General features: G+C 39.5%; 1 protein-coding gene across 1 annotated transcript in view; it reads right to left on the reverse strand.

Moving 5' to 3' along the window:
• Positions 1-519: 519 nt before the first annotated feature.
• The window catches only part of ajap1 (adherens junctions associated protein 1), a 71,706-nt gene continuing 59,926 nt past the window's right edge, over positions 520-12,299 (reverse strand). Inside the window, exons 3-6 of the mRNA XM_084721633.1 lie at positions 9,698-9,785; positions 8,531-8,773; positions 5,094-5,226; positions 520-3,867 (exon numbers count right to left, since the gene is read on the reverse strand). Of these exons, the coding sequence (XP_084577759.1) occupies positions 5,154-5,226; positions 8,531-8,773; positions 9,698-9,785 (404 nt within the window). The 3' untranslated portion in view covers positions 520-3,867; positions 5,094-5,153. The remainder of the gene's footprint in view (positions 3,868-5,093; positions 5,227-8,530; positions 8,774-9,697; positions 9,786-12,299) is intronic.

A 12,299-nucleotide genomic window follows, 5' to 3' on the forward strand; every position in this document is an offset into this window, starting at 1 on the left:
TCAGGGACAGTGTTAGTAGTACAGAAACTTGGCAAACATAAGTACCTTCTTTTGACAAAAGTGTTGGCAACAGTTCAGAGAATTAGCAGGGTCACAAATGGTCAACTGCCCAAATGTCTAAAAGTTGTGGGTGTAATAGGGAAGAACATAATTATACTTCTCCAAAGATCTCTATAAATCTTAAGTATGTAAACTTTTAAGGATAATTCAGGTTTAGAACAACTTGGGTCTTATTTTCCTGTTAATAATAATAAAACTGTACTCAACCAAGTTCAATGTTGGGATCTTGGAAATCAGCTAAAGAAGAAAGAGTCAGACGGAGTGCCAGCAGCCAGAAGATGAGAAAGGTTGTAAAATTAGCCAAACTTATTTGGAAGAGAAAATAAAGGCTGAAGAACTGTAATTCATTAAATGATTAACATTGGCCTAGTGTACATAAAGTAGCACAAACAGTTTCACACTATTAATTGGTGAGCAGAAAAACATCACAAGCGATAGGATTGTTCACCAAAGTCACAATAAGACTAAGAGTCAGCAGCTATGCTAGCTGTTCAGTGGGACTGTACTTTGCTCACAATGGACATCTATACAAATTTCAAAAAGATACATCTCAGTTTGCACCAAAGTGTTGGACTTTGTGGACCCCTGACCAACAGCTAGCACAGCTAAGTTGAAATAAACCAGAATTATCCTTTAAAAACCTTGATAAATGTGAAGTGAATGGTTTCAAACATCACTGAAACCCTGATCTGATCATTTTCTTAACCACATCAATTCAGCAGTTGCATCAACAGAGCAGTTTAATACGCTTCCTTTCACAATTCTTTCTTCACACGTCTTTCCCTGATTTTTTTTCATATGATCATAAATGCTAATATTAGTAAGTTTTCGCAGTCATTACAGTAAAGTATTTAGCAAATCATACATTTTCCGGGGTGGCTGTAGCAATATGTGAATACAAAACGAATGAGAATCATGACAAATGAATACAAACCAGTCTAGATCAAGTTTAGTTGGTTTCTTGGCAGCTACTGTTGGATTTACACCATATCTTCTTTTATTCATGTGATGAAAGACTCTATACTAGAATTCATGTAGAAATGATGTTAAAGAACGGAGAGTTATTGGTTTCCCAGCCAACCATGAACACAGCAGAACCCAAAACATGATCACAACACTTCTTTGAACCACTCAGCACTCAGTTCCTCAGACATTCCACCTGGAAATCACTCTCCAGTCTCTGAACTATTGCAGCGTCTACTGAAGTATTATACTGGTTAGCTAAAGATATAATACAAGTACTGCTTGAAAGTGCAGGTAGGAAGCTTGGCACAAGGTTAGTTTTGTGTTTTAAAAGAAATACCGTAGTTACACATGTAAACAAAGACACTATCCCCGACCTAGCTGAAACCTTCCCAAAAACTGGAGAGGTCTTGAAAAATAGAACACACCTGTACACAAATAGAAGCAAATATATAGAAAATACATTTACACGTGTATAATATACAGTAAGTTTCATAACCCTCTGACTAGTAAGATAACACTCTTCATTCAAAAAAATATATGTTATGTCAAAGAAGCAACTCCGCAGCCTGACACACACGTGAGGCTGAATTGGTATGGGTCATTCATGAGAGTGGTTTTCATGTTGTGAATGGGCAAAAGCAGGAGTTTTGCACCACAGTGTTTATCCCAGGCCGTCTCGGCACCTCCTGAATGGCTAACATTTACACGCACTGATCTCACTGGGACGATCCGTTTCCTTGAATCCTTTAAGGAAGTGAGTACGAGCCTAAAAACCACCTAAGATCCACACGTCGACACGCAATAAAACCCACCTTTTTAAATCTGTACATATTGCTGTCTTCAGCCAAAAACGTTTACAATTACAGAATTGTATTTGTGCTTTGTACAAACCCACAGCACAATAAAAGGTAGATTCATAGGCGGCTTCCTCAAATGCTTCGCAGCACAAAGGTAATCTGTCTTTCAGAGCTTGAGGTTGATAATAAAATTATTGGTGCTGGGAAGCTCTCAGGAGAGCTTTACTGTCCTTCCTGACCATGGAGTTCCCTCACCTTGTTTTGAAGAGATAGTTTAAACCAATTTGTCAGCGGCTGATTGGCTTGTCATAATCCCTTTACTACAACAATGCACTGACGGAGTGTTTTAGGTCTTTGAGTGAACAAAATTAAACTCTTCTTTATCACAAGTCTCTACTGTATTTTGGCTCTGCTTCCTTCGGCACAAATGAATCTATTTGTGCACAACCGCCAGCTTCCTGGCTGTGATAGCTGAAATTCTGATATGCTGGAAACATTGTCCTCAAGTACTGAGTGGATGCGGCTCTGGAGACAGATAACTAACCCTTGTACCAGACATTCGGTGAGGGAGTTCCTCCCCGCGTGCATCTTGCATTTAAAAACACACGATGCAGATCGATTAGCTCCTGAGGGACGCACTGCTCTTCAGCACCTCCTTCACAGCTTCTTCTTCATTCTGAGATGAAAAACTGACAGTAATTTCACGTTCCGTCTCTCTACAAATTGGTTCATGTTCTTCTTGACTTTCAGACTTTTGGGTTTCAAAAATTATTTATCAAAAGTGACCCAATCTGGGAGCTGGGTGTGAATATTTATTTACTATCTGTAGAGGGATTCATTTCTCAGTCTCTTTCCTATTTATGCAAATTATCACATGAATTATTTGAATTTGAGCCCAAATTGAATCTAGTCCACCCTTTTAGCGCCACAGCTCAGATCTAAATCATAACCAATCATTAAAATTTATCCCAAACAGCTGCTGAAACTGAGACCAACATAAAGTGTGCAAGGGAGCTAGACAGACCTGAGGCAGTATGAATGTCCTGTCCAGCTCCATGCAGTCTGTTGTGGCTGTCCTTACTGAACCTATACACGGATTTGCTGCTGTGGGATTCGTTGCACCACATAAACCTTTTCTTTTTTTCTCCATTAAGTCAAATCAGGTAAAAAATCTTACATAATAAGCAACTCGAGCGGGCGTTGGATTGGCTTGCACCGAGTGTATTCAGACTCTTTTTTATGATCTCAGCTCGGGTGGGAGTATTTAATTAACAGCGCTGAATCCCAAGTGCTTCGGACCTCCACTGTCAGGGCTGTGGCAGACTCTTCAGTGTAAAAAAATAGACATAACTATTCTGTTTTTAAAATGGGACCTATAGAAATGATGTTTTAAAATCAACTGTTCAATAAAGCATATACCGTTTCTTTTTTTTTTCCCATCTTCTCTCTTCCTCAACTAATAGAATAGTGCTTCATATAAATATCTTTTAAGACTCTTTTGTAACACATTTCTTAAAACTATTTCAAAACATATTCAAATACATTTGTAGCATTTTTTATCTTTCACATTTCTTTAAAAAAAAAAACAAAAGAAAAAAGAAAACAATGTAGTTGGAGTCGATACAGGGTTAATATAGCGCTCTTTGTTTAGTCCATCAGTTGTTGTTGAAACTTCCTTCTATCCAGGTTGTGGCACATAGTGGCATTATTGGCACATTGTTCAGAAATACAGTTCATCTTCCACCCACAGCAGCTCCGTGGGTTCCTTTTTTTCGAATGTCAAAAGTGTTTTTTTTTGTTTGTTTGTTTTTTTTTTCTCCAGACATCCTTGACGTCCACAGTCTTGTCCCACACATCCTGTAAATATACCTATATATAATCTATATCTAAATGACTGTACGTTCCTGGAAATATGGAGTGGCAGCGTTGTGGCTGCTCTGCTTGTCATCTCTAGAAAAATAAATATCTTCACCAGTGTCCAAAGAGTGATCACACTATTTTACAAAAGAAGCTGTTTTGTGTGTTTCTTGTTTCCGACTGGATCCTGTGGAGATGTGGAAAACAAAATCACAGTTACCCCTTGTTATGGGCCCAGCGCAAAATAAAACAATCGGTAACACTTCATTTTTTTAACATGGTAGGTAGGAGGTAATGAGCTATTTAATTTCTTTGAAATTACTCCCAAATTACCTGGCATGATCAGCAGGAGTTGGGCAGAAACTAATTAGAAATCAAGCTAAAAGGTAATCAGTTACAGTTCATCCCCACTAATCTGATGCCTGGAAAATATATAGAAATTTTGGGTAATTTGGGGGTAATTTCATTGAAATTTCAAACATATTACTCCCGAATTATGACCTACTTACCATTAAACTGTGAACCTGTAAAATGAAGTGTTACCAAATAAACACTGCAGTACAGATATGAACTTTCCAGTTATGTTTGGGTGAAACTGGTGAAAAAGGTGCTTCTCAGCTTTTCAGCACCTTTTTCCAACCAGATGAAAGGGCAACGCTGTCTTAAAAACCGGCACTGTTAAGGCCTGCTGTAAGACACACTTAAGCCCAGGAAATACATTAATTTTTCAGTACAATAATAAGGGATCTTATGTCTTTTAAGACCGCAGCGATGGGAGTGCGCCGTGTAGAGCCGGGCTGACTGAGACTAATGTGTGTCCAGACAACGGCGAGGCGCTGTCCTCTCACTATGCTACCTGCAGGCAATCTATTCCTTTTAAAATCTGGGTCAATAGCAGACGTTACACCTCCCCCCGGGCTTCCAGCAACACTGTGGGGCCAGAGCATGTGTTTAACTTTCACGCTTTGAATTTCAAATGCAGGCCATCCTGGCATATATTAGCCATGCATAAAAATATGTCACAAGTCAAGTGAAAGTGCCTCTTTACTCCTCGAGATGTTCAAAACAATATGCTATTGGTGTTAGAATGAGAGCGTCGACATAAATATTAATGGAAAATGTTTCAGATATGAAGAGTGGAATCATTGTGAGCATATAGCTTATTAATACTGATATATACATAATTAGTCTGTTATCTCAGCTACAAAGACCTTTGATACGGCTGTGAACTGGATTTCTCAGCCCTTTTTCATCACAGTGCACACGATGGAAAGGAACATAATCATGTCACAAATAACAAGCATATGCCAAGTTCCCCTCTATTCCCAAAGTGGGGCAGCATCACCACGGGGATCGAGGTGGCTAAGGCTCAGATGATGATTTGCAAGGGGGACAGAGTGGCACAGTACCCACCAGAGCGTGAATTCAGGAAGTCTCTGCCACCCACAGGAAGTGAACAAGGCCTTCAGCTCGTCAACACGAGATCTCGAACCATTTCTCTGACACGAAGGCCACAGGAATCAGTTGTCTTTCAGTGGGGGAGGGCCTGCAGGACAAAGTACAAGAGGTAAGAAAATTAAGTGGACTCATAATGGATATGGATATGATGCAGTTTGATTGGCTGTAATATAAAAATGTAACCAATCAGAACTATATGGTTTGTCAACATTCGCCTTAAAGCTGAATTACTTCTGAAGTCATACATATTATATGTATTACATATTATTGCTGAGCAGGCGTGATGTTGAATTTCCTCCAAATATAAACGCACCATGACATCACCCAGTGCATTATGGACCAGTGTTTTGAAACCTCAAGTTTGGCATTATGGCTGTTGCAATCTTTATTTTTGGAATCCAATAGCCAGGACACACTGTGGACCATCGTACTGATAAGGTCCAAAGTTATCGGTACTTCTATTGGACTTTTTTGGTGTAATTTATTATCACTACACAGACTTTCCCCTGCTCTCGGTGTCAGGGCTGAAGTACAGTGAATTTCTCATCAAACACTGATAGGTTTTACATCCAGACCACACTAGTTGCATGTACCTCACAGAATCAGCACTGCTACTGCGACACTGCACTGCCAGCCCTGTCTGTCTGTCTGCAGCTGAGTTTTGAAGCAGAAATAGTTTTTAACCAGAAAGCAGTCAGTGATTTTTGTTAAGCCCCTTTGTTAAGCCCCAGACAGAAGATGAAAGAAAGAGAAAAAAAGGAGAAAAAGAGAGTGTACCGGAAAAATCCTGTTCTTCACCTGATTTTTTTTTTTTTCATGTTTGTGACATATTCTACAGATATAGATACTGAAACTGAAACTGTAGTGAGAAGTGTCATGTTGCTGGTATGACGTTGATATGACTATCAACAGATAATTTTCACTTTCTGCTTGCAGAGAATCGTGCGAAAAAAATGTAGGTGAGACACCAAATGTCTATATGCAGCATGGCTGTGAGCTGCGCTGCGCTTGTTAATACGTGTGCGAAAATGAAAGGATGCTGCGACACATGCACACTGCTCACGAAGCCAGTGTGTCCTGGACATTAATGCTACACAGCACAGAGCACTAGCTCGGCTGATAGCAAAATGTTATGAGCAAGCTCAAACAAAAGCTGTCTATGTAAGTGTTCATTTTAGATTGCCACATATCTTAATCTTTGTCCAATTCTTGTAAACTGAGCTGCAGGCTGAGACGGAGCAGCCCCTCCTCTCTCTGTCGACAGTACCTGCAGGCAGTGAATCACAGCAGCAGCAGAGGGAGGAGGACAGAGGACAGGATGAATGACTGATCCTGACTGATGTCTGCATTCTTTCTTCATTCTCTCTAAACTTCACTCAGCATTATGATGCCAGGAATATGATTTGCTTTATTGACATTTCAGAATTGTTTCCAGTTGGATATTATAAGCTTATATATATACTTTGCTGCTGCTGCTGCTCTAGAAACAACATTTAGTTATATTTAAAATGTTAAATTCTAATCCTGTTCTGACTTTATGGTCTTTTTAAAAAAGCAATTTTTTAGTAATGAAAATGAACTTGTAAGAATACTTTGAAAGTACTGGATCGATAAGCAGTATCGGTAAGAGTAGTTGTAGTGTTCAAATCCTCACAACACCCTAAAGCACACCTTGCTTTATCATCTAATTTCCTCTACATGGGACCATAATTTACAAAATGAAGATCATGCTGTCATGAGGAATACTTGTGACTAGAGGCTGAGATCATAAACTCATTAGGAAACTGTGTACCGAAATAATAAATCAGGGGAGAATTAGGGTCATTTTCTCATAGGCTTCCACAGAATTTGACTTCTTTTTTTGCAACCAGCAGAGTCACTCCTCCTGCTGGCCATTAGACTAACTAGACTGCAGGTTAAGCTTCACTTTTCAGACACAGAAGCTCTCTCCAGTATTTATTACACAGTCTACGGCTTCCTCGCGACACAGACTTCATACATCCTCCGAGGTCTGCTGTAATAACCTCCCTAGTGAGCCTTTAGTGCCACTGTCAGCACTATACCATTGATCAAAGACAAACAAAAACAGAGAGACAGAAATAATCACGCACTGATCGTAGATAATCAGCAATGCAGTTTTTGAACATGACAGATTCCACCAGCAGAAATGTCCGTCATCCATCCCGACTTTAAATAAATAGATCCAGACACTTTGGACTGTTTACACCAGATGAATGATCCTCCCCTCCCTGCCAGCATAATGAATCTGTTACAGGCTTTGGACACACAGAGTAAGTGTGACCGTCTTTGCTGGCCCTGCAGCTGCGATGACTGTTGCTGTTATCCACTCAGACAGTAAACACTGTCAAAGCCTCACCGAGCTTATTGTCACACGACACATAAATGACAGTTTAAGGTATAACGCCACAATAGGCCAGATTTCTATGTCAAACACACCTGCCTTGTCAGTTTATATCACAAAGAGAGACACGTCTTCACCCACAGAGAGGAAAGATTTCAGCTCAAAGTGAAATGCAAACGCACACCAGTGACTCACCAATGCTGCATCTCTTGCTTCTCTTTTTGTATAAAGAAGCACAGATTAGCTGGGTTGGTAAACATGGATGTGTTACGTGCAGTACACTGATATCACATTACATGACTCCTGGTTATTGAAGTTTTCAAAATAGAAATATATATATGTACCTGTCAGAAAGTCGGAAAGCACACAGAAAATGGCACTGTAAAAACTTCACTTCTCATTGCCCTACATCTGTAAATCGACTCATTACACAACAGCGAGGATCGCTGTTAGATTTAGATTTTTTTTTTTTGTGTGTGTGTGTGTGCAGCTTGAGCGTGCTGAGGCTCACCGCTCAGCCAGGTGTCAGACAGATGGAGGAGGAACGAGGCAACGGACAAACAGCGTTAAAGGCGGCCGCTTTATGTGTTGATTCGCTCTGACGGGAGCTGATTGTGGTTCAGAGTAACAGCACACGCGAGGGGAAGAGTGGGAGGAATGCAGGCATTTTCATGAAGCATTCACAACGACTTTTGTTTTATTGCAAAGTGCTCTTTCTCATCTGTTTGCATTTGTCATCTTTTTTAATGATTTGTAATTTCATGTGGAAGATATTAGAGCATTTATCCCATCATAAAAACCATGATTATTAGGAAATAGGCATTGATTTCTTAACCCAATTTAGATTGATCTAGCTTTGCCATTTCAGCAGGAGGTTTCATAATATTCAGGCCATTAAGACATTAGAGATAATAACTGTAGTGGACAGAGACAGCAGAAAGGGACTGTGGATTTGCAGAGCTGGCTGACAGAAGAAATGTTCCAGTGTGCATCCACCTTTTGCTCTATAAACAGTCCTCGGCTGCCGTACCTGTTTCCGTTGTAAGCCGTCTTGTAGACAGGCGTCTGCTGGATCATCTCATCAGTGTAGATGGGCACGGCAGTCCGGACGCACTCATGTGAGCACTGCAGGCTGTCATTGTAGGCAGTGAATATGTCCACCTTGCTGGGCACCCGGGCCGGGGTGAAGTCTGTCAGGTTCTGGCAGCTTTCTTCCTGCTGGTGGATCTTGCGCTGATGGCTATTGTGGCGGCCATTTCCCGACTGCGCACAGCTACAAAAACACGCACCAAAGACAAGAAACAAACATAAAATCATACCTTGTACCTTTGGGCATCTACTGCTCAAGGATTTCTGACAAAGTGTTTGGTGTTAAAGCTGATGTATAATCAACAAAAATCTGAAAAGAATACTTTTTTTTTTGCTTCCTATTACTCATGAGTTGAAGTAAGAAATACAATCTACTTCTTCTATGCACATAAAAGGTCTATTTCTCACTTCTCCTTTGCCAAGATAATCAATCCACCCCACAGATGTGGCATATCGAGATACTAATTAAAGTTATAATATGTCATATTTCTTCATTAAAATGTCTAAAAGCACCAGACATGTGTTATATTTTTTATTGAGTTTGTGTACATAAATTATTATTGTTTGAACACAGAGAGATCCATAATTTACTCAAGATAACGGTACATTTCCTGCATGCTAGTTACTTTACATTGAATATTTAGAGACTGAGGAAGGAAGTTGGCAAATGTGACTAAACGTAACGTGAATAAAACTTTTTTTTTTACTTTTACCCATCCAATAAACAAGATTTGTGCCCAAGTCACGGCATATATTTTCATCAACAATGGCGACTGTTTAAAAGTCAAGAAAACAACTCCCACGATTCCACGCTACTTCCTTTCATCAGCAAACTACATCTTTTGTTACTGTTTGTTGCTTTTGTAATGTTACATGATTATTGGATGGGTTGCTTTGGACTGGGCACCTTGAAAGGGCCCTCTAAAATGTGCATTTTTTTCTAAAAAAAAAGACATATTATCTGCTGAGAAGCAAACCTTTTGTGTGCAGAGATGCATTCTTTGATTTCTAACTTCAACTCGTGAAAAATGGGAGCACAAGCGAAAGTACTGCATTTCCATTTTTGTTGAGTGCATTTATCAGTGAAAAGTAAAGGAATCTTTCCTACCAGTTTTTAAGGACGAGTGTTGTGATCAAGGCTGCGATAACCATAATGAGAGACACAGTGATTGTGATTATCTGGTGAACTGCCAAACCTGCAGAAAGACAGGAATAAACAAAAGAGCAGAGATTACAATCATTTGTGGAGGAAATGGCTTCTCTCCTGTTGTTCGCAGCGGAGAGCCGCGCACTTCACTCCCTTTTTGTTTTCTCTACTGTACAAACCCACTGCACTCCACACAGCATTGAGGGCAGCTCACTTAAAAAGCCGAGGATGACAACCCAGAACAATTTTGCTCTTCAGTAAGTATTGATGACACTGTCAGCCACTGCTATTCATAATTTAAGAGTAATATGAATTATTCCATTATAGTACTGCCGACTGTAATGGATAACCAAGTCAAAGTTTTCTCACAGGACTTACACAACTTATTATTCTCGTCAGTGAAATAAGAAAATAAACCCAAATTCTTGTATGTTTAGTTCTTGTTTGACAGTATTATGTCTGTGTATACTAATTCCAAACTGGCTTCTCAGTTTTACTTTTCAAACCAGTGTATCTCTGTAGATTCTGCCCAAGGCTTTTATTTAATGATTAAGGGAGAGCAAATTACTTGATATGGTACATCAAATAAAATATTTGATCAAAAGGTGATCTGATACATAGTTTTCAACGCTTTGAAAAGGCAGACATGTTAATGCAGGCTGGAGGAATGAGGGTACACACGTACACAAGGATTAAAGCCGGTTTGAAACAGCAATAATTAGGTGTTCATGCTATGCTGAGCTTTGAAGAGACACATATAAGAAACTGTTAGTGTTTATCATGCCTTGAATTTAAAGCTGGATAATAACAGCATGTTACCCACACAACTCCCATCTTATTAAAGTACACCATTCACAGCATTTGCTTTACACCTCGTTTCATAATCACTGCTTGTGAACTGCCTCCTGTCCAGAGGAGATCGCCGGTCTCCAAACCCTTTCAAATTCCTTCAGTCAGTCATTAAGGATATGTCAGACTCCCTCCAGGTGGAAGGTGTCAGTCAGTGCTGTTATCCAGGATTTAAAAGTCAGCACATCTTTCTTTATCCAGAACAAGAGAATAAGTGTGTTTGCACAGAGGAAACAGGAGATGATGCTGTGAGTTCTGTAGGGTTTCTTGAAAAGCAAGAAAATATTTCAACCCAGAATTCTTGTAATTTAGGGCACACTGCCTTGCAATGAAGTAAATCTGCTTCTGCTTGGTCGCATTTCTCACCGATCGGTGACATTTCTGGGAAGATTTTCTGTAGCTTTACCTTCGAGTAATGTGTAAAATTTTGAACCGTATCAAACAGCGCCTGGCATTAGGAGAACAGATAACATATTTCAGACTCTTGTCCCAGATGTCCTCTGCTATTTTTATCCCCAGTTCTTTTCCCCAGTCCTTTCTATATAGTTCATATTTACTTTTCCATGGTCCTGCAATATATTGCATTTAAATAAAACTGCATGTCTTTTCACATACATTCTCTCAGACGCTGGTCCAATTGGTCAGATGTTATTCTCTCAGAATTGCGAGGGTGAATGTTTGAACATCTCTAATGAAAACTGTCTTTTACAGCCAATATTGCTTCTGAAGCTGCTGAAACAATGCAAACGTGCCCTGAATGTACAAATCCCTTACGCTACAGTCCTAATTACTTCCATTGATTAAATCCATACTTTAAGGAGTAAATTACACATTTGCCAATATCGGCAGACAGAGCTTTATTTGTTTTTCTACTTGTCTCAACATCTGAATAGTACTGTGAATAATCAGATTGTAATCACAACGTGATTTTTTTTTTTCACCCACTAATCATTAACTGTTCTCTGTTTGGTGCTGGGGCAAGTAGGTAGTGTGTGGTGGCTTCATTAGCATTTTCACTGATAAAAGCTGCCTGCTGTGTCTGAAATTGAGGTTGATATTGGCAGATCTTTTTTTGCCAGAAAACCAAAATGATTTAAAAGGCAAAAATGCTCCACAGAGCTGAGGGGAACTGCAAAGGTGGTGATAATTCTCTGAGTTCATCTCCTACAAGTAACCTTTTTATTTGACAGTCATTTGATCCATGATAAAAATACTGAACAGTGCAGCTTTAAGGAAATAGACACATTATTTTCTGTACAGAGAATCTGAACCACAGATAATATGGACAATAGGAAACAGCAACTCCAGGCAGGACTTCGCAACAAGCCACAAGCTTTCATCTCTTCAAGCTCATACAAACCAACTGTTACTTTTCATAAAGACCTGGGCTGTTTAAGATCTAATTGCACTTGTCTGCCCCCATTATAGAAAATCATTATTGCACAAAATTAAAACCCAATTACAGTGCTATCAAAAGGACAGCAGGGACACTGGTTGAGATGATGATAGCCTAAATTATACAGACTGGATCCTCCTTATTTCATAAAGACTGAATGGTCACTAGACAATAAACTGTTTTATAGACTGGTGAATTTCACTGATTTAAGGATTATAAACCCACCTTCCCCTTCGGTAAAATCACCAGACAAACCAGAGCAATGAAAACCACATCATCATAATTCTGCACACCTATGTGACATCTTCAAGGTATCTG

Source organism: Lutjanus erythropterus, chromosome 6, assembly GCF_056507025.1.
Source record: "Lutjanus erythropterus isolate fLutEry1 chromosome 6, fLutEry1.hap2, whole genome shotgun sequence".
In the NCBI taxonomy this organism is placed as follows: Eukaryota; Metazoa; Chordata; class Actinopteri; order Lutjaniformes; family Lutjanidae; genus Lutjanus; species Lutjanus erythropterus.